Source organism: Gopherus flavomarginatus, chromosome 5, assembly GCF_025201925.1.
Source record: "Gopherus flavomarginatus isolate rGopFla2 chromosome 5, rGopFla2.mat.asm, whole genome shotgun sequence".
NCBI classification, from domain to species: domain Eukaryota; kingdom Metazoa; phylum Chordata; order Testudines; family Testudinidae; genus Gopherus; species Gopherus flavomarginatus.
Genome location: NC_066621.1, coordinates 133,813,292 through 133,837,052, shown reverse-complemented (window position 1 = coordinate 133,837,052; position 23,761 = coordinate 133,813,292). Strand labels below are relative to the sequence as shown.

The 23,761-nt window shown below is 39.1% G+C and overlaps 1 protein-coding gene across 5 annotated transcripts in view; it reads right to left on the bottom strand.

Annotated features, from left to right (window-relative positions):
- VRK1 (VRK serine/threonine kinase 1) overlaps positions 1-23,180 on the bottom strand; it is a 47,301-nt gene extending 24,121 nt beyond the window's left edge. For 3 of the 5 annotated variants that reach the window (XM_050954471.1, XM_050954474.1, XM_050954475.1), the window contains exons 1-9: positions 23,069-23,180; positions 14,459-14,620; positions 12,533-12,588; positions 6,183-6,252; positions 5,300-5,387; positions 3,881-3,989; positions 3,642-3,734; positions 2,452-2,584; positions 767-887 (exon numbers count right to left, since the gene is read on the bottom strand). In XM_050954471.1, the coding sequence (XP_050810428.1) occupies positions 767-887; positions 2,452-2,584; positions 3,642-3,734; positions 3,881-3,989; positions 5,300-5,387; positions 6,183-6,252; positions 12,533-12,588; positions 14,459-14,615 (827 nt within the window). In that variant the 5' untranslated portion in view covers positions 14,616-14,620; positions 23,069-23,180. Of the gene's footprint in view, positions 1-766; positions 888-2,451; positions 2,585-3,641; positions 3,735-3,880; positions 3,990-5,299; positions 5,388-6,182; positions 6,253-12,532; positions 12,589-14,458; positions 14,621-15,587; positions 16,716-17,894; positions 17,954-23,068 lie in introns of those variants that run through there. The other 2 variants (XM_050954472.1, XM_050954473.1) reach the window with 2 other exon arrangements.
- Between the last annotated feature and the right edge of the window lie 581 nt (positions 23,181-23,761).

Genomic DNA, 23,761 nt, shown 5'->3' with positions numbered 1-23,761 from the left:
CTGCTCTAGCCACTGCTATTCAGAACTATTATTACTCCCCTTCACTCCTCCTTGCACTGGTGCCTTTTATCAGATCAGCAACTAGAAGAGGAGAGATGCTGCTGTTCTGAGAAACACTGAGGCAGCAGTGTTAACAGGAGGGACAAGAAGCTGCTCTAGGCAATGACTGCCAGGTACTGGTGGCAAAAGCAGTACTGCAGGCACCTGACAGCACTTACTCTCTGCAAAGATGGCAAACAGTGGGCAGAGGAAATGAGGGAGGATGATCCATTGTTTAGGGCAGTAATCAGGAACTCAGGGGATCCACGTTCAGTTCCTTAATCTGCTAAAGACTTCCAGTGTGACTTTGTGTAGGCTATTTAGTTTCTGTGTCTCAGTTCCTCATCTGTAAAATGGGGGTGGTAGTGCTTTGTCTATCTCACAAGGGTGCTGTGAGGGGCTAATATAAAAAGATACTTAACAGAGGGACATGGTGTTGACAAGTACAAAAGTTATGGGGGTGTAATTAGAGAAGGTTTAATTATTTTGAAGGGGATGGGAATAAAAGGAAGGAAATGTAATTAAGGGGGAGGTTGAAGGGGAATATAACCTACAGTTTTGGACTTCATTATAACTCTGGAATCTCCATTCCAGCCTGCAAGAGTAGACAGAATATTACCCAGCTCTTCACAGAAGAGGAAGCATTGTTTATGAGTAGTATTGCTACACTGAAATATTTTTATTCCTAGATTAAGGTTAAAATGAGAAAATATAACAAGTTCCTTACCTAATTTTTGAATCTCTGACATAGTTGGAGTCTTTTAAATTGTCCTCCCATGGTAGATGGCCACTGAGCCAATGAATCATACAGTAACCTAGAATTTCCAAGTCACCCCGTCTTGATGGAGCTACAAATATACATATAAATACATACACACATTTAAAGTTAGTTTGTAAACATAGTAAGACAACTGAAAGCCAAAGTTAACAGTAATTAACAACTACAGTATGCTTTGAGTTTATTTCAGAGGGAAGCAGGAAGGAAAGGAAACAAGAAGTATTGCTCAAATGGCTGGAAGACTGATAAAGGAATTTGAAATTAATCTCTTTCTTCCGCTCATGAATATGACATGCTGCAGTTATCCCAATTTCTGAAGCATTTTAAGTCCTCACATTGTGACAAAATAGAGTGAACTGACTGAGTTATGTTCAAAACATTTTTACTTCCCCATTCCCCAAAAACAGACAATACAGTTGAAACGTGAGTTCTTCAAATTATTATTCCACAAATGGAAATACTTCAGATTTCCTGAATACTGAAACGTTGCTTGCAGAAGATTCTGAAATCTTGTATGTTGACAAGACAAAGGATAGAACATATTTGCTTTCACGTGTTCCACAAGATACTGATTAAAATTGTATTAAATGTATCAACAGGAAAATCCCCTTTAAGGTCTGTTAGTCAATTTTTAGTCCAGGTGAGAGTTTACATCCAAGCAGATTTTAATTTTTAAATTAAAACTTGTGCAAGACATCAAAAACTTTTCTAAACATTCAAGTATAACACTTCTATTGCTTTTCTATTGCAAAACCGTGCTCTGAAGCGACCCTACCCTCTGTTTGCCAGAAACTGGGAATGGGCAATAGAGAATGGATTACTTGATGATTACCTGTTCTGTTCATACCCTATGAAGCACCTATCATTGGTCACTGTCAGAAGACAGGATACCAGGCTAGATGGACCATTGGTCTGACCCATTATGGCCATTCTTATGTTCTTCATCCACTAATTCTATAATTTTATCAAAACAAGCAACAAACTTGGTCTGGCAAGATTTGCTCTTTATAAAGTCACGTTACTATAATGTTTAATATTTTTCACTTTTTGCTTTATTATTTTCAGTTGACACAGATTAGATTTAAAAGATGGTAGTTTACATCAAACAGAATTTAAGGCTCAACCTTGGCCAAATATGAGAGAAGTATGCTTCAAACTGAATTTAGGGACCATTAACTCCCTCAAATAGCTGTGTAGTTCTCCCCTCACCAGAATCATCCCAGAATCATTATCACACACCTGTCCACTTACACAGTTAGTACCAATTCAATAAATATGTCTCATACTAACAGATACACGTGATCAATCTTAAGAGATTAGGTGCATTTCTTATATAAAGGAGATATAATCATGTCTATATGAAAAGGAATACAAATGATTTCCAACACTACAGCAAAGTAACAGCTGACAAAATTAGTAAATGCTCTAATTCTGTTGCCCAGCAAATTTCACAAAAAAAACATAGCTGAACTTCTGCTATACAGTTGGAATGTTTAATTTTTTAAACACAGTGTTAGGACTTCACAGTAAATAGGAATCTATTTTAAAATGTCCTCTCTAAAATGTTTGTAATTAAAATAAAAAAACAAACAGTCTTGTATGGAACAAAGCGAATTAAAGCTTTAACTACTTACCCACACCCTTATGTGCATCAATACTAGTATATTCAATTGTACCATCATGACATCTTTTGGGGTCTTCTTTATATTTTTTGTGCACTCCTTCTGGACAGTATCGATAAGCAAGGCCATAATCAACCAAGTACACCTATTAAATCCCACATACCATGCAGAGATCAAAGGACTATTCATACAGAAGAATTCATATAAAAATAAATACAAGTGACTCAGAACTTCTTTAGAACAAAAACTCCAAAAGGTCAGCTCTTTGGATTAAAAAGCTCATTTATTCATTCTTAAACATGAGAGACACATATATAAAATTTTGAAAACTGCAACAAGTTTTCAGTCACTTCATGCACTATGTGAAAAATGACAACCAGTTTTAGAAATCATTTACTGCTGATCTAGTGGCAGTGCAAAGTAAAATGTTCAGTTCTTATCTAGGAGCAGGCTGGATTACAATGGTCTATTGGACAACGGTAGAAGAGGCTCACTGTATTGATATCAGAGATTAGAATACACTTATCATGCTGTATTTCTTGAGTATTCATATAAAGCTATTGTTGTTGACCTATTACAACAAAAGGAGTATTGCAAAAAAATAGATGCCAGGTAGTACTCTTCATTATCCTCTGACTACTTCTAAATATACTGGCAATAGTTAATCTACTTTGTGAGGTAAACTATTTGGACAGGGAAACCTGTAGAATTATGGAAATTAAATGCACATTTTCCAAACACTAAAGGGTTTAAAAAATTAGAACACTAAATATATTTCTGTAAATCAACTGATTTGACTAATCAACATGTTAAGAGAACAAATTTTCCAAGTAACAGAACACTTGTATTTGATGGATCCTTGAACAAAGGAACTAAAAAAGTGACAAAGCAGACAGGCCAACATAATTTACTGGTGTACTATATAATTTTAAGCTTCCACCCCCAAATAGCTATTTGAAATTCATTTTGTATCACGAGCACTCCTCCTGAATATTATTTAGGGAAGAATAGCCAACTTGATAAACTGCCAGCAAATTGCATCAAAAATGTAGAATATTAAATATAAATGTCAAGCAGAAATATCACCGTATACATTCATAAAAATAAGACTTCTGCTAACATTCACAGGTTCAAAGCACCTCAGTTTATTGTCAAACAACAGGATTAAAACAGGAGAAATGAAGCACAGACATCAGAAATACCTGATTAAGATTCTTGTAGCTCAGGAGAAGGTTTGAGGCCTTGATGTCTCCATGCACATATTCATGCTCATGGATATATTCCAGAATATCAAGCTAACAAAACACAATATACAGGAGTATCAGCGTAGTACCCAACTCCAGCCAGCAGAGGACCACTATTCAGCACAAATTGCCTTTTAGCAAAAGGCTACATTAGGAAAATGGATTTTAAAAATGTTTCAGGAATTACTATTACTTACTATTCTCAAGCTTAATTTTAACACAGTTTTGTGTGCAAACTGCTTTGCATTCTCTTCAAAAATTTTCTGAAGATCTCTCCCAAATCGGTCCATTACCATAAATCTGTAGCTGAAATTCAAAATCAGAGGAAAAAGTTACTGAATTAAAATGTGTACAGTATTTTACCCCATTGCACTAATTACTGAATTCAAGCATGTTTATTTTTAGAATAAAAAGTCAGCTATGCAGGCAAACAAATATTTATGAACACTAGAATTTTTGTACTGTACTTCAATCCTAATATTTGTTTTGTTTGCTTTATAAACAAAAGGTCCTCCATTAAAAGTATGATACTGAGATCTAGCTAGTTATGCAGTATAACAAGTGCCCATCTCAGAAAGTACTATGGTGTTTCATTCACAACAGGAAAGAGCAACTATTAATTGCCTGTTAATACCAATATTTTTTTCCCAAAAAAAGTCTTTTATATTGTACTTAAGTGGTTACTTTCACAAGTTGGCTGCTTTAAAAGTAATACTACTAAGATTTAAATGAGCATTCTACTTATTGAAATGAAGCTCCCCTATCAAATATGTTTTGATATTCATCTCTAATGTCATCATAGTTTGACTTTATAATAAAAGCTCATTCCATAAAAGCCCTGCACATGAAACATTATGTATCTGAAAAGCTCATTTGGATTGAGACAGTTACATTTTGTCATACTGCATTTTCTTTTGCATCCCAATATCACCCGAATTCAAGTTATTTATATTAGATTACTGGATGATTTAATACCCTATTCAGACACTTGAGGCCATATGTATTAATTGCACTCTGAATTGACCTAGTCAGAGAAAGTTAGCACTACTGTGCAAGGTCTACAAGATCCCTGATTCTACAAGTTCCACACTTAGCATGGATCTCGCTTCCTCCAACACCTTTTCCTGCTGATGTCATATAACCTGCTGGAGTAACCACTACTGTTTTGCCAAAGAATTAGCCATCCCACACCCAACTGATTCTGTGCTATTAGAGACTAGCCATAAATGCATGTAAAGTCAGTATATCTCTGAGCTAATGGATTCCTCAATCTCACATGAAACAGTATAAAAACAAGCCTTGAACTTTTGAAATAAAATAAGGATTGGACTGTCTATACCAGCTTTCAGATTAAATAAAAAAACTCTCCCCCAAGAGTAAACAAGCTGAAGATAAGAAGGCAAAGTGTAGTAAAACAGTGCATTTCCTTCTTTATACATGTGAATTAAAAGACTAATTCTGCACACATGTTCAGGTTAATTAAAAGAAAAATTCTAGCATTTAGCTTATAATGGTCAAGGATTTATAAATTAAGAGCTGGACTCTGAGATGGATATAAAAGAAGTTGTTGTGGGTGGGAAAATATGAATATGTCCTAAACACAAGACTTATTTTACCTGTTTCCATTTTTTTGATGCAAGCCAGAGCCCCAGTACTTCGGTACACCTAGGTACTTCAATTTATGGGAACTAGTCCATTTCTGAACTAAAAATATAAATAAAAACAAGGTTATGAACTTGTACTGCAGGAGTCCTGTGGAAAAGATTACTTATAAATCATTTAAAATTTATGCATGTAAGATCTGATCATTATCTGATAGTGAGAAGCCATGAACCAAGTATACCAGATAACAAGTAGGCTCTTCTATCTGTTTCTAAATCTGGTAATGAAACATATCCTAACACGAACAGGTATTTGATAAAGGAGATCCAACTGTAATGTGTACTGAAACTAATACAACTAATACTGCTGATGGAAAACTACATACCAAAAATGTAACTGCAAGACTACATTTTAACACAGCAGATTCCGTTTTTTCCAAATAGTGCCTCAACTATTTTTAAGTTCTCAAATAACCATTTTTCTTCTAATCTCACTAAAATCTTGTTTGGCTTTAAACACTAAGAAAATCCTATTTGTTCCGGTGATATTACAGGCTGAGCCCTCAAAGGTTTATGATCTTAGATGTGAGAAAGAGGCCAAGAGCAATGGTTCTACTTCAGTAACTCTTATTTATAAACAATTATCTTCAGTAATTATCCATTTAGAAAAAAAATTGTGTCCTTGTAAAAAGAAACATCCATTTATGATTAAGGAATACAATTAAGAAATGTAAATGAACATAAAAAGGTCATTTTTAAAAAATGAATCTAAACAGATGAGCCAACCAATACATTTAACATTAAAGGCTACCACTTCACCTTTATTTTATTAAAAACTCAACAAATTATTATTTATAGGGAAACATGGTCTTTTAGTTCATTCAGATAGACTGCTTACTTTGCTCTGGTTTAGCAGCTCGCATGTAGAACTTTAATTCAGTAAAAAGAGGTCCATTCTGGCTGGGTTCCTTTGAAACAGTAATTTAAAATTAGTTAGCTTTAGCTGCTGCTTTTTAGCTATTATGAACTGTAGCTCTTAAAATTCATATAAGCTGATATACACCCACATTCAAGCATATCACTCTTTACCACCCAACTCTTGATAGTGTGATAATTCAATAAGAATTCATTCCCTGTGTACTAAAATGGCTTTAACAACAGAGACTGTTCAGAAAGCGTTAGGAGTATCAGGAAAGTATCCTTCCACCACAGGCAATACTGATTAAATAATAAGATAACAGAAAATAGGATGAACTGTTTACAGCAGTGCTTTAGCGGGCCTTATTAAATACACTTTTGTCATCATCTTTAGGTTCTCTGAATTAAGGGTATTGTAATGTTGGGGATCATCATACAACAAATTGTCCTCTTAATAAAAATCTCAACTCTTGAAATGGTTGGACTGAAAAGTATAACACTGATCTCTAAATATTCTTGCTAAAAGTATATCCCCCTTAGAAGTCTTGAAGCCATGACTGATTACAATTCTATGTCCTTACAAGATAATGTCTCTTAGTATTAGCTCTTCCTATTGAATAAGACATTTAGGGTATGTCCACCCTGCCACCAGGAGGTGTAACAGCAGCACGTGTAAGCCCACCCATGCTAGCTCACAAAAAAAAAAAACAATGTAGCTGTGGCAGCACAGGCAGCGGCACAAGCTAGCCACCCAAGTACAATCCCGCCCAGGATCCTGGGAATATACTCAGGTGGCTAGCCCATGCTGCTGCAACTACACTGCAATTGTTAACATGCTAGCTCGAACACATGTTGCTCAGGTATGCCTACATGCAATGTGTTTTACCTTTAGATTATGATACACACACTCGAACCTAACTCCATTTCAATGTAGATTTTTTCCTTTGTTCGTAATTATTACACATTTCATACATGAAAACTAAGCAAGAAACCCAAAGAGAATGTTACCGTATGATATCTTAAATCATTTTTATAATTGTAACTTTTAAGGGCAGATTCAATGGTACACCAGAAAAGGGCAAATAACCAGAGTGCACTGGCCAGTTAACCTGGGTTTATAGCTGCTTTGCATCACCAGAGCAGCGCAAAGCAGATAACAGAATCATAAACATGTAGGGAGGGATACTTCAGTGGTTTGAGCATTGGTCTGCAAAACCCACGGTTGTGAGTTCAGTCCTTGAGGGGGCCATTTAGGGATGGGGAAGGGACTGTGAGGGACTTGGTCCTGCTAGTGAAGACAGGGGACTAGACTTGATGACCTTTCAAGGTCCCTTCCAGTTCTATAAGATAGGTATATCTCCATATATTCAGGGCTAGCAAGGAATCAAAAAGTAATCCAGTCTAGTCCCCTGCACTGAGACAGGACCAAGTAGACCTAGACCATCCCTGAGAGGTATCTGTTCAACCTGTTCTTAAAACTGAACTTCAGCTTGTTTAATTCAGATCAATTCTCCAATTTGTCAATGTCATTTTAAATGCTAATCCTGTCCTCCAAAGTGCTTGCAGCCCCTGCCACTTTGGTGTCATCCACAGATTTTTAAGCACACTCTCCAGTCCATTATCCAAGTCATTAATGAAAATACTGAATAGTACTCAACCCAGGATGGGCCCTTATGGGTCCCCACTAGATATGCCTTTAGATGCTTACAAATTGATTAATAATTTAGTCCAGTATCTATTTGGATACTGAATTTAAGCTGATTGGTCTACAATTTCTGAGGTCCTCTTTGTTTCCCCTTTTTAAAGATAGATACTATGTTTGCCCTTCTCCAGTCCTCCAGGACCTCACCCATTCTCTATCTTGAAGCATCATGAGTGCTTCAAGATAATTGCTAGCAATTTTGAGATTGCTTCTGCTAGCTCCTTAAGTACCCTAGGATGAATTTCATCAGACCCTTAATTTGCAACTATTTATTGATTTAGAGCACTATTAAGAAGATCATCATGTGAAGAATGGGACAAGAGTAGTCCAGTTCCCAAGTCCTAATACTCCTGCACTTTCAAGGTTTCTCAAAGGGTCCTTAACTCTGTTCCCCCAGGAGTACTATCCTGCTTTACAGTAGAGCCAAGGCAGCACTGCTATGGGTAGCCTTTCAAGTACTGATACCCAGGCTAGCCGGCGGAAACTTTAAAGGGCAAGGACAGTTGGGCCAAGTGATCTACCACTGAGAACTCTGGCACTCATCCAGTATTCTTTATATCACACTCATTATAACCAACAGAATTGTGACATGCAAATTTGCTGCAGAAAAAGGGTGGTGATTGGTTGATTTATCTAGGATATCGCAACAGCCCCACTCACTTGAGCTGCTGACCTGACCACATATTTGCCTATACAATCATAACAATACAAAAATAAAGCTTAATTATAACAATTTCTTCAGATATAGCCTATGTACAAGATTTAAATTAACTGAAACTATATCGAAAGCTTGAAGAGTCTTATTCTATTACTAAGATCATTTGGAACAAAAAAGGCTGACTGATGCTAAATTCTTTAAAAGCACACGTTTTAAAATTCATTTTAACCCAAACTAACAGATTTACCTATAAATTCTCAGAAAATATATTCTGTACACAGAGTAAGTGCCATGAATTTGCTAAGCATATACTGTTTTTTTTTCCAAAACAGGAGTTGATTCATGCTTTAAGTGTAAAACTGAATTCAGCCTTAATTATGGAGCTGCAACTAATGCCTCCATAATAAAGTTAATTCTAAACAGTGGTCTCCAACCTTTTTACACACAAGATCACTTTTTTAATTTCAGTGCAAACCAGAATCTACCCAGCCCCTTCCCCGAGGCCCCGCCCCGCTCACTCCATCCCCCCACTCCGTCTGTCACTTGCTCTTCCCCACACTCACTCACTTTCATCGGGCTGGGTCAAAGGTTTGGGGGAGGAGATGTGGGCTGTGGCAGAGGGGTTCCGAGTGTGGGAGGGGGCTCTGAACTGAGCCTGGGGCAGGGGTGCAGGAGTGGGTGAGGGGTGCAAACTCTGGGAGGGAGTTTGGGTGCAAGAGGGGGCTCTGGGCAGGGGCAGTGTGTTGGGTTGCAGGAGGGGGTACGGGGGGCTGGCTCCAGGAGGGGCTCAGGGCTGGGGTGTGGGAAGGGTTCAGGGTGCAAAAGGGGGTATGGGAGGCTGGCTCTGGGAGGAGGTTCAAGGCTGGGGCTGGGGCTTGGGGTGTAGGAGAGGCTATGGAGTGCTGGCTCTGGAAAGTGGCTCAGGGCTGGAGTGTAGGCTCCCACCAGGTGGCACTTACCTCAAACGCAGTGAGGCTAAGGCAGGCTCCCTCCTGCCCGGCCCCAAATCGCTCCCAGAACCAGCCAGCACGCCCCTATGGCCCTGGGAAGGGGTGGCGACGTGGTTCCCCATGCTGCTCCTGCCTGCAAGCACTGCCCCCGCACCTCCCATTGGCCACAGTTCCCCATTCATGATGCTGTATTATGACTATGTATTATGATACTATGATAACAATGTTCAAAACCGCAGTGATTGGTACCTTATGAAATACCTAGATTTCAAACATGATGTACTCTAGAAATTCATGCCTAAGCTTTAAGAAATTGAAACTAAAATTTGACTAGAGAAAATACCACTCTCTGCCATTACATTGTATATGTCAAAACTCAAGACATATCTGCCTCTTTTTTCTTTAACAGTATTTTAAGAATTAAATTGTCCCATCTAGAAACGATAAGCAATGTCATTAAATAAACTTTGCACCCACATTTGCCCAGAGACATCTGAAAATTCATACTTTAAGAAGCATTTCTTCATTAGGAAAAAACTGTGAAAAACTTTACAATTATTCATTTTATACCAATTAGATACCAAAACCATAAGAACTCTATATTAAAAGACTAAGCCAATTTCTATCCTGCTTTAATAGTCTAACCATTTGAAGAACATTGCTGGGTGAACAAACATTTTGTGTAACTACTGAACATTAATAATCCTTCAGCTATTAACCTCTTTGTCTCTGCTGTGAGTTAACTTGGCTCTCAGAGTATCAAAAACAGACCCTTATTAGAAGTTGCATCCCAGTTGATACGGGAAGCAACAAGTCATGGGTCATTCACCGTAGGTATGACAAATATCTGTTGAAGAGGAAATCAAAATGCATGGACTGGGAGAGCAGAAAGAAGAGCACTAACTGCTTAATAAGTAGAGAAGAAAACAGTAGAACAAAAAAAATGGGGTGCAGAGCACTTCATACTGGTGCAAAGACATCCTGAATACATAGACAGGAATAAAAGGAGATGAATTAACTTTCAGGGAGCTTAGCAAAAGAGGTACTACAAAACGCAATAAAACGGCAATTCCATTATTACAGAACAAAAATCTGTTACAATACCTTCTATTTCTTATCAGGCAAAATGCCACTTCGCAGCAAATGATCCTTTCCAACAAGCTCACCACCAATTGTCAAAAAATAAGTATATTTTATAGTTCATATGATGTGAAACTGTCAGTTTCCAAAGTGATGCACTGAGCACTGCAGACTATTTGATCCTAAATTAATTGGATCTTTAAACTGGAATAAAAATCTACTATAACATTTATATTTTTCACAGAGGGCCAACTATTAGTAGAGTAGATTTCACTGCTGCTGAACAAATGAGCAGACAGAGGAAAAAGCATGATATAAACCCTCATGCTTCAGACCTAGACTGGGGAACAAAAGTCCATACTAATAAGTTATTGCACAATTTTCCAATAAAAGGTCATGCACCTTTCTCTGAAGCATCTAGTCCTGACAATTGCCAGGGACAAGATATTTGATCAAATGGGCCACTGGTCTGATCTAGTATGCCCATTACTATGTTCCCAATTTCTCAAGTGGTTCCTGGAGCTACTTTTCAAAGTCAGAACCCAAATTAGGGGCCACATTCAAAGTAATCAAATGTAACCTACATATCAAAGAGGTTGGGAAAAGAAAATGTTAAACTGAAAAAAAGTTAAAATGCAATACATATTATTACAAAGTTTGGCCAGTAGTTGCATGAATGTATTATCATTAACTAATATATAGCCTATTTTCTCTAGTGCAAGCAATTACAACACACGTATTTAAATGTATACTTATTTTACCTTCCCACCAGATAAAAAACTAAGTGGCAACAACTTTCTGATTCAACAAAGCTTAGAGTACACTTAAACGTCAGTATTTAAACTTAGGTGTTTTGTTGTCATATGCTCATACTAGGCTCAGTTCTCCTATGTCTGAGTTCCATCTTGGCACAGGGTAAGGACCCATAAGGGAGTCAGTTAAAGTCAGCATCAGTTTTGCCCTAACATTAATCGGTGCAGTCATGGGGCCACTCTAATTTACACCCACCATAAAATTCCTAGTGGAGGATTGGTGTAGCAAAGCTGTGCTCTGCTCTTTCCCTGGCCTTCATCCAGTCTACTCCTGCCACCACGAGAAGGAAGAGGCTAACTGGCACAGGAACTGCCTATATCAGTCTTACACCAGAAGGAAGTTCTTCAATAGCCATTTACAGACATTTAATCCAGTTTGTGCTGCCTGAGTGGTGTAAAGTAAAGAATTATGCTGCATTATCTGGGTCACTGCATCAACTTTGTGCTTTGTGCTGGTGACTCTCAGATCTGCCTTTCAAATTCTGATCTGCTGTCTTTCATCTAGACTCATGTCTCAGCCTCTCTTGATGTCTTTCCATTAACTTAAATTTAACATGGCCAAAACTAAATTTCTGATCTTCCCTCTGCAATACTCATTTCTCCCTCCTTTCTGTCACTTTTAATAACACCATCGTTCTGAGTGTCATTCAGAACCATAACCTCCGGGTCATTTTCAATTCCCTCTCATCAACTGTCCCATACACCCAGGCTGTGTTCAGATCCTGCCACTCCTTCCTATCCAATATTTGCAATTCCAACTTTTCTGTCCAGACAGCCAAAACTCTAGTTCAGATTCTAATGTTTCTTGTCTTGTTACAGAAACCTAGCCTTCTCTAGTCTCCCTACAGCACAAATGTGATTGTTTCTCTTTTCCTCTCTTCATATATCACTGTGTGTTTAGCATGTAAACTGTCTGGGACAGGGATCGTGTCTTACATGTTTGCACAGTAGCTAGCACAATGGGGTCTGATCCTCACTGGGGCTTTTAATTATTATTAAACATACATTAATGAAGCTCACACTATATGACTGTATTAATTCTAGCTGAGGAGATGTTTCATGTTACACATGCAATAACATAGAAGCTATTTGATATCTTGAAATAAATAGATTCAAAATTTCTCTTACCACTTTTATAACATAGGGTGCATCGCTGCCAACCGATTTTGAAGAATTAACATCAGCTGTTAAAATATGAAGCGTTTATCAGTAGAATGAGAAGCAACTATCGTAAAACACATACAACTACTGCTTGTTATGTCATTTGGTTAGCTACTCTATAAAGTAATTAAATATTAACATGAATATAAATTGTTCAGTAGCTTGATGTCAGAATTATGCAGAAAACCAAGTTACATTTCCGGTCTTGATTTCTCCCACTGGGGACATTTACTAAATGATAAAGAAGTCACCCACCCCCTTGCCATTCAATAGTACCTTCTCAAGTGACTTAAAGGTAAGGCCTAATTTACAGTGTGGCTTACGCATGGGAGGCCATTATTTTTACCTTTTTATGAAGATACCCTATATATCCAAAATATATTTTTCTATCTTTCAGCTCTCAGCTTGTCTGACTGCCATTTTAGAAATGCCACACGAGATGTGTTAATAGGGGATTCTATGGCAGGCAGTTTTAAAATACCAGCTACTCAGGAAGCCAACGCACACATCTGTACCAGTGGTAGAAGGGGCTTAAGCACTCTCTGAGCGAGAGCAAGGTTAGTCCTTCCTGAAAAGACAACTACTAACATGCACAAGTGTATAACATGAGCAGAGTTCCACCTCTGGTAGGATTACAAATTGAATGGGCAAAAACATGCAGAAGTGGAGGGCCACCATGGCAAGGCTAGAAACCTCACTTGGTAGCTACTTTCCTTCAATACAATGCTTAATCCCCTCCTACTGTTGCCAGTTCATTTTAGGAGCACTATGGCTTACCAAATGATTTTGTAATCAATAAGTGACTGCATGCCACATAATTCAATGCAATCATGCCACATAAATTGCGAGGAGAGGGAGGACATCTTGTCATACAGTGAAGGCACCACATAGTCAAAAGGCCCTTTGGCTAGAGTCTTCATCTAAAGTTTCATCCCCTCAACATTGGTGTGTAGAATGATAGCTATGATAGGACCACCTTCACACTGTCCATTTATTCAGAAAACAGATACATTTAAGGATTAGGTGCCATATTATTTTTTACACGTTTTCTCACACTCAACAAACAGATAGCACTACAAAATGAAATGTAATGACACCCTGACAGTGAAATTCTTGGACTTGATAGATATTACAGGGAACTGGTTATGTAATATCAAGCACTTGACCATGTCAGTTCAAATGCAATCCAGCAGAGACGAAATGAAAAGCTGTCATCTGTTGTCTGGTCATCATCCTATATCAAATGAGTCAATAGTCTCAGTTTAGAATTTAGGTGCCCAGTATCCTCATGACAAATAATACCATCAAAACAGAGAGCAAAGATCAAATTAGCATGGAGACTGAGCAATCCTCTCATCTCTACAGGTAGGCCCTCCAAAGTCAGAGTTGAAATACCATGGCAAGGCAGTGTAGGGATGATGTCTAAAGTGCTGGTGGCCACACCAACAACCTGGCCTCTCTCACAAGTACTAAATTTAAATTAAAAGTGCATAAATGACCTTTAAGATGATAAACTAATTAAATATGAGAAAGGGGGAATTATGAAATCTGTTTACAAACATTTGAGGGATATTATAAAGAAGATGGATGATTTATATGGGAATAAAGAATGTCACTTCAGCTAAGAAAAAATATGATCTGTCATATGAAGTAGTTGGGGTTAGAGTAAGAACCAAGAGGGGCTTCCAAATACAGCATATGGAGGACTATATCTTCAGTGCCTTTAATAACTATTTTCTACCTACATTTCTCAATTCTGCAAGAAAAACACTAAATGGCAGCTATAACCAAACTGTTGTTAATTTGAAGACAATAGGATCCCCAATTTATTAGGGAGAGTGGGACCTTAAAGACCTTCATTTTAAGAAGTTGTAGTTTGGGTCACAAACTTACCAAGATACAGGCATCCAAAGCCACCTTGCCCTATAGGCATGCCTAACTTCCACTCTTTTTTTGATGTGTCTGTTAACACTTCTCCAGGAGCAAATTCTTCCGCAAGCTTCCTCTTCACAGGACCTCTTTTTCCAGAAGTCTTCTTTATATATGGCATTTTCACTATAAGAAGTAAATGCCAGGGTTATAAACTGAGCAGATTTTCTTTTGCATCCTTATTCTACTCCATATGCCAGTTTTTTATGGTCTCTTTTGCTCATGACAGACTTCTACACAGCAACCATAGGTTGTTTAAATTGCCAAATTGTTACTACAAAAATACTTTGTAAGAAATGTGCAAGGTAATCCTGTTGGCATGAATCCTAGGTGAAAAGCAATGTATATTTCTTCAGAGATCAGAAAAAAAAACTTCTCAGCTGATAAGAAAAATCTGATAAAAAGTAAAAAAAAGGAAGCTTCAGAACAAAAGATTTTGTATTAGAAGGCTTTGCATAATTTAATACATACTGGAGAATTACAGAATCTATTCCATTTGATAATTAATTATGATCTGACAATATGAAAAATATATTCAGCTGTGATACAATAAGCTTTATCAAGCCAGTTAAATTTACAAATTTTTATATAGTCCATGTCTTTAATAACTGGAGTCCTGAAGCTAGATATATCTAAAAATGAACTCAACTTTCTCTTTAACCATGTTTGCAGTAGTTAAGATTGTGATTGGCATGATGCCACAAAAAGATCAAACACCTGCAAGAACCATTCAAGTAGCCCTAGAATGTACTCCCACAAATATGTATGTAGCAAAAATGCAACAGTGAATTTACTGTATCCCAGGACAGCATTTAAAATAATCCAGAAACCTCAACAGTGCAATAAATAACCTCCAGTTTCAAGGTTCTGAACATAAATCTTATTTCTGCCTCTTGACCTTCAAATTCCAGCTTGGGAAGAGAACACTTTGAAACTAAATAACTTAATGGCTTCTTCACAGTCAAATAAACATGTCACCCTCCAGAATGACTGAGATCTTTACTAGACAATAAGCCCCTTTGGGTTTTCCAACACTGGGACAAGAACCAAATTTTCACTGAATCAATGTTTTCTATCTAGATTGTTTGGGTACCTTATGTCAAGGAATGCATACACATCTTTCACATGAAAGGCCTTCTTAATTTGTTTTACACAGAACTTGATCTTTGTCTGTTCCATATGAAAAAGAAAACCATATAACCATACGCAGAGCTTACTTTTTTTAAAAGTACAGTTAGCCTTGGGTCTTCTAATCCTAACAATGCTCAATTTGTGAGGTTCCTGGACAGCAGAATAATTATTTGTATTTTGTCTATGTAATCACAGTTCCTGACTATTCCCATGATGTAGGAGCCATATACTGTTTGCCACGAAGTGGAAGTTTACAATTTTGAAGATGATCAGCAAATGGGGAGTAACTGCCACCTATTGCCCTTCCCCAGGACTCATCTGGTGGGCCTCTGCAGATGGATACTGATTGCAATTCAAACTAGGTGTCACTGAATTAAAAGGGAGGAGATGGAGAAAAGGAGTGAACAGGTTCCTAATATGCACTAAAGCTAGGACAATATGCCACCGAGTGGAAAAACTTGTAAGTGGTAACTCAACAAGACCAGAGAAAGGCGAACCCCACAGTGGAGATTACAGAGAAGGGGCAATGAGAGGGTGGGGGAAGCAAGGCTTCAAACAATTGCTTGAATTGGCCTATTTCTGCTCCCTTCTGCCTCACCCCTCTGCATCTTCATCTCTAGCTCTCCAGTGTCCCCCTTTTCCTTGTATTTTGCTTTCTTGGTCTTGCTGAACTTCTGTTCCCTACTCATCAGCTTCCCCTCCTGGCTGCTATGCACTTTTGGGACCCTCTCTCCAGCTCCCCCATCTGAGAAATAGAGGGCCTTGCAACTGTAGCAGCAACCCCAAGCACCACACCCCTTCCCTGAAACTCCCTGGTCTGAATAGCCACTGCTTTTCCCTCAAGCAGCCCTCTGCCATGCCAGAGTCTGCAACACTCTCCTGGGGGACAGGACAACAGGTATCATGTTCCCACCAGCTGCCAGCACCGCTTCCTGACAAATGAGATGTGCCCCCTATCTAATAAGTCTGCGGTCAGGAAATGTGCCACCTGGATGAAAAATAAAATGTTAAAACAATAAAATGCTTTCATCCCCCATCCCCAAAGTAAAAGAAATAAGATATTGTTCTACTCTTCAGGAGCCTCCTAAATGTGCCAAGTTTTATAAGATAGTAGAACTACACTAGAATAGTCATAGCAGATGTAAGCACACCAGCAGCAGAACAAATATGAAACCACCACGTCAAGAGAAGGGTACCTCTAAAATGTATTTCTAAAATACTGTTACCCACACCTATCACATCTGAACATTTTAGTATCCAAAATGCAAAGATCTTCTTTAACTCTGACTTGCCTTCCAATATTTCTAGCTATTACTGCTAAATAAAACCTTTTCTATATAATCCAGATACAGCTTTGAGACACCTCATCTAAATTTATAAAACAAAGTTTACCCATAATTTGCACTTGGTCTTCCTGAAATGTTTTTCTTGACACTTCAGGTTTTTTTTAAATGAGAAACAAGAGCATCAGGTTCAGGTTAAAGTTTTTCCTCCATTTATAACTGCGGAGAAATCTGATTTGTACAAATTCAAATGTTCCTTGAACTACCCTGAGAGAGAGTGGTCCATATACACCAGGAATTACTGCTTCTTCCCCATATACCTGACTTCAGAAAATGCTATATTGACCTGTGCTGCCACATCTTCTCTTGGGATTTATTCTTTGAAAAATGCTATCAACCAGAGACAAAACTTGAATTGTTTATATTCAACATATATATCAGCTTTATTAATGGAGAGTTATGGATATATTTCACCCTGGTAACCTCACCATTAGATCTGCTGCTCACAAACCTGCTTATAGGGAACAAAACAACTTATTTCAACTAACTCCACAAGAGGGGTTAGTGAAAAGTGCTCCCCTCTCCCCCCAGCTTTCTTTATCCAACTGGGTCAAAAGTTACACTCCTGCAGACACTCAGTCAATAAATGAATTAATTACGACATCCCTTTAACCATAAAAAGGGAAGCTCAGAATGAACAGAGGTTTGACTGTTCCCAGCTGAGAATCCTGCCCTTAACAAATACACTAGATACTCATACATGGTTTCTTGACTGTCTACATTCATATCCATCTGTTAGGATGGCATTATGTCTACTCACAAGTTGGTCAAGCTATCAATAGGCCATAGGTGCCAAGCAAGTATAGTTTTAAAAAGGCAGTATGCTCAAGGCTAAGCATTCTTTTGCAGAAAACCTGTCCTCTGGAAGTACTGAAGCTCTGCCTCCCTATGCTTCCACATTTGAGATCATATGTTCAGATACGTACCTTCTCAGAAGCTACACAGTATTAAAACAGGAAGATTTGGGGATTGGAAGCAGTTGTAGCTGCCCACAAGAAACACATTTTTAACACAATCTGAAGACACAAGGTAAATAGCAAAAAGGAAGGAAAAGACAACCTTTTATTGCTACTTTTGTTATTGTACATAATTTGCCACCCAAAGAATAAACAGTCTGTTAAATGTTGTAGACCACTACACTTTTAATTTAGATATATGACTGGAATACTACTCTCTCCATATTTGGAGGATGTCCCTTGTTTCAAAGCATCTACTTCTCACTGGAATACTACTAACCAACCAAAAATAAACATTCATTCCATATGATCTTAAAATGCTTTACAAAATGATGCACAAAAATCATTCATCTCTAGAGAGGAATGCTGCAGCTATTTTACAATATAGTACCAACAGAATTTATAGGGTAGGAAGTGAAGATAACAACAAAATGAAAGTGATTGCAGGGGGGGGGGGAGGCTGTTTAGATATAATCGAATACAATTTACTCAAATTAGAAGTCTGCCAGAATACCAGCACTAAAATTATTCCTCTTGCACAATACATACTAGGGACAGAGCATCAGTTTTATCTCTCATTCAAACAGCACAATACGCACTAACACCACACTAGGGCATACATTTAGTACAGCCTTAGAAGACTTCAAATTACACTGATCTACAATTTTTGAGAAGTCATCTGCTTCAGAAATAAAATGTGATATTTATTATATATTTTGATGTGCTGAATTCAAATATGACAATTAAAACAACTGATTGGCTACTGTTTCTAAGATATTTAAGTTTTTACATTTTATGTCTATGTATATTGTGTAGATAGTAGAGTTTTAATCATAAATTGTAAACCTAGGTCTTTTCATGTGTTTATGGTTGCTTTACATGATAATATTTCACCTGTCCTGTTTATGTAACACTTTAAAAATCAGCAAAAGGGTTATATAAATCAAATTTATTATGAAACAAAAGGCAAAAAACTATTATGTACATAGTTTAGTCTACTCGGCGCTTCTTGGCTTGTCTCTTGTATTCATTAAATGGAGCATCTCTTGTCACGGTCCAGCAATAGTCTGCAAGCATTGATGGGCTCCATTGGCCCTGATAGCCTGCCAGGAGATTCCACCGCTGTAGTCTGGAGCCCAACAGCTCTGCCTTACTCTTGGGTAGTTCCAAATCCCTGACAAGGTCATTCAGTTCACCTTGTGTTATGAGGTGTGGTTCAGAGGAGGAGGATGGGAGAAAATGTGGGTCCTGTGACATTGATGGTTCAGGACCAGAAGTTTCATCCTCTTCCTCTTCCTCATCTGACTCAAGTGAGAATGATTCTGGTGCATCAGGAACCAACAGTCCTTCTCCGTGGGGTACTGGGCGTATAGCTGATGGAATGTTTGGATAATGCACAGTCCACTTTTTCTTCTTTGACACACCTTTCCCAACTGGAGGCACCATGCAGAAGTAACAATTGCTGGTATGATCTGTTGGCTCTCTCCAAATCATTGGCACTGCAAAAGGCATAGATTTCCTTTTCCTGTTCAACCACTGGCCAAGATTTGTTGCACAAGTGTTGCAGCATAGGTGTGGGGCCCACCTCTTGTCCTGATCTCCAATTTTGCAGCCAAAATAAAGGGGATAGGCTTTCTTAACCATAGTGATTAGACTGCGCTTTTGTGATGCAAAAGTCACTTCACAACAAACACAGCAGAGGTTATCTGCACTGTTCACACAAGTGCAAGGCATCTCTGCTCCCTTTGGCTAAACAGAAATGTGTCCCTTTGCAAAATCAAACACTGACAAATAAGAGAGCACGACACTGTATGATTTCTAGAGCTGATACAGGGCAATTTGTTCAGCAGAGTGATGTAAGCTTCGTTTGATTGCATCATCCATGACTTCTAGGAATAACATCATGCAATTCATATCATGTATGATGCAATACCAGCTTCAGATTGCATCATTCATTGTTTTGCCTAAAAAGCAAGTACTGTCCAAACCCAGTCATAGATGTATTCACAGATCCAGTCAAAGATGTATTTTAGTCATTTCTGGTTTAAATTGAGATCCCTTCCCTTTATAACTCACTTATCCTCCGCCATTCCCAAGTCAAGGGTCGTATATACTGACCCAATAGCATATCTTGAAAAATAGAGCCAATCAACAATTTTAAGCATCATTTTCGTTCTCAGTGACCCAGAATTAGTAAAGTTGGACTACATTTATTTCAGAAGCATTTTGGCTGTAGAGCAGTGTTACCTACATCATAGATTTTTTTGGTTTCTGAAATCTCCCACCATGGGAAGGTAGTGCCAGAGCCCAGGCCCAAACATCTATGCAGCAATTTTTAGCCCTACAGACTGAGTCATGTGAGCTCAAGACAACCACAGCTGTGCCATGGGCCTTTTATTCTAGTGTAGACATACCTTTTGAGAGAAGAGATGGTCTACTGCATGAAGATGCTAGAGTCTCTCTCTCACTCTCCATAACAAGTTATTGCAACTTCACCATTCTATGTGTGTTACCACTTCCCGCACCTCATCCCAATCAGTAAACAGAAATATTTTCTATCTCACATGAGTATTGTGATGCTTAATTGAATTGGTGCTCACAAACTGCTTTGAAATCCTTGAATGTAGGGTACTATGTAGATGTCAAATAATATACTCTCTCTTAAGTACTGAAAAGATTTGACCCTGCTTACTGGCAGGAACATATTTTTAAGGCACATGGTTGCATCTTTTTATAGGGCTGTTTACTCAGAACTTGCATAGACTGAATAGTTTAGATTTTCCTCCTAACAAATAGAAAAATGACAATAGAAGTAGAGGTTTGTCTGTCTGAACTTTTCTCCAAAACTTCTTTACTGAGTACAAGGTGACTGTCTGCTTTTCCACACGCTATGCTGGAGGTATGCACGCAATTTAGCAATTCAGTCTCGCAATCAGTAATTTTTATAAATGCAATCTGAAATAGTATTCCAGTTACTGCTGTTGTACTCTTAAATAAGCTTGAATAGACATTTCCCAGTTTGTGTTTTCTGCCATTCTCAGCAAAAGTCAAAATGACTATAAATCAAATTCATTTTAAGGAAGTATTTCTGTATGTGGCCATTCAGAATGACTATGCTGCTGAATTCCTTCATGGTTCTTTTCTTATTTTCTACAAACTGTCATTTTTAGATTTATCTCAATAGGATCGCTTTTTATTTTTCAGCACGGAGAGGACAGTGCTGCTGACCTGTGAACCTTTTAGTCAATAGGCAGTTCCAGCTAGACATGAAATCTGCGCATCATTAATATTGCTTACTCATAGCAGAACTCTCCAAGTCTGCCAGCAAAGAAAAAAATACCTTCCTCCTAGCCACAAAACCACTTTATTTTTTAAAATTCCTAAATACTTTAAACTGTTTGCAGTTTTGGGATTTTTGTTTATTTTATTCAAAACAATGGACACAATTTTGCTCATTTCAGAGAGAAAGGCACCAAAATGGCCACTAATATTTCAGATATCTCCAGTGTCAAAACAGGTAGTTTCTACAGCAATTGAAGGTCTAAATTTATGCAAGAAAGTCTTTTCCCTCCTTCAGGCCTTCTGTTACATGTTTAGAATAACACCGGACATTTCAGATTAACTTGGGTTATTAAAAATCAATTGGAAGCAACGTCATTGCTTTAGTTACAGCTATTTAAAAGTTCTTCCCTCTCAGTATTTTATGTTCAAACTAGACAAGGTGAACCTATATTGGTGGATTTTAAAATATTTTATAATGTTTTGTCAAGATAGCAGAATTTGGGAAAACTGGACACAGACCTCTTCATGTAGTTAGAGGGAAAGACATTTTATTTTTGAATCCCTCAATGCAGCATGAATCAGACCTGCCAAGTCTAGTTCTTTTTAGAAGCAACCTCCCTGATTCTGGATTAATTTTAAACCAGTTTAAACTATCTTCTCCAGCCATAATTAACACTTTGTACTTCAATTAGATTTAAAATCTCCTTCAACTTTCTGACTTTCATCCATACAATTCTCAGACTGATAAAACCCTTCATATATTTCTATTATCTGGGAACATGTCTAAAAAGCCAGACCAGATAGAACCCCCAAATCTCTATATCTTTGGACAAGCAATAGACACACAACAACTAGTCCTCCACCTCTGCAAAATCACCCAAATACCTTAAGTTTGAGGTATTTGGGGTGATTTTGCAGAGGTGGAGGACTGCTGTTTTGATATTCATTTGGGGCACTCTATAACCTGGGGAGTCAATGCTGATTCTCACCAAGTATTAAGTAGTATCTCAAAGTCTGTCTCAAACAGCAATGACTTTAATGTGGGAAACTTAATCAGGAACAAGACAGTCTCCAAACATCACAAAAACCTTTAGCACCAGCAGAAGAGACTCAAAATTTCCAAATGAATGATAGAGAACATGAGGGATGCCTTGAGGTGCTCCCCTTGGAAATCCAGGGGGACAACAGGTTTGAGCCTGCACCTGTGCAAGCTGAGTCCTATAAACAGTAAGAAAATGGAGCCAACTCATCTCCACAATCCCGGTGGCAACAGGATGGACCTGCCCGAGCCTAACTCATTTAGGCAGGATTTTAAGGATACATTTGTTATAAGGTTAAAACTCATTTTCTCTCGAAACTTCATCCTCTTAAGTGATGACGGATTTCAAGTGGTTCCCGCTCTCCACCTCCCCGCCACACCCTTCCCCGAGAGATGAGAAATGCACTTCACTCTTCTCCGCACGTGCTGGACTGGTCCCCCCGGCCTCCCTCCCCCCCATGACTCACACCCTGGTGTAAACACCATTACCCGGGACCAACCCCACGGCCATCAAAAGCCCCTTGACCGGGGGGGAGGTTCAGAAGCGGGGCACTGAGGGGTTGTGGGTTCCACAGCTGGGCAGGCCCCGCGCGAGGTTAAGGGGCCGCGATGAACCTCGAGACCTTTCAGGAAACGGGCCGCGGGGAAGGAGTGAGCCTCGTTGGGGAGCGAGTGGGGCCAACCCCCTTCTCCCGCGCGGGAACTCGACCCAGCAGCGTCTCCCGCCTTTCCCGGGCCGGAGCCCAGCGCCGGGGGGAGGGAGCAGGCTGAGGCCGGTTCCAGCCGGCTGAGCCCGCCTCCCCAGAGCCCCAGCTTCAGATACCTGCGGGGTCTCAGAAGCCGGGCCCGGCCCAGCCGCTCCTTCTTCCCCGTCCGAAATTCCCGCACTGCATGAGCCCTCCGGCAGCCCGCCCGCCAGGCTACGCACATCCCACCATCGCCCTAGCCTATTGGCTACCTACCCGACGGAGCCCGCCTACAAGTGAACCTCACCGGCCACCGTCTCTCCCTCCCCACCCCTAGCCCGGTGCACCCTGGGAGTTGTAGTTTTTGTTGGCTTGGCGGCGCCAGCTGGCGCTGTCCTAGAGCGAAAGGGCTAGGAGCCGCACAGGGGGGCGCGAAAGCAGCCGTGCAAAGGAGTCGTGTTCAGGAGCTGCAGTTCGGAGCAGGTTGGCCACCATCTAATAAGTAAAACCCCGGGAGGCAAGTGGAACATACAGTCAAGGGTGATGCATCTGCAGAATTGCCAAACCGCACACTCAACTCCTGGGACAGGCTTAAAAGCATGAGATTTTAAACACTGAATGGGAGGTTCCCCCCACCCCCTCTAGTGTTCGAGCATTTAAAGGTCACGTTAAGATTTTCCAGAAAAATGAGGGCTAGAAACTTTTCTAAAGAAGAATATTGAGAGTCACGTGATTCCTGGAGCCAGAGCTTTAAAAAAAAAAAAAAACCCACCACATACCAGGAAATACTTGCAAGAGCTGGCAACATTGCCATCCTTATTCCTACAGGA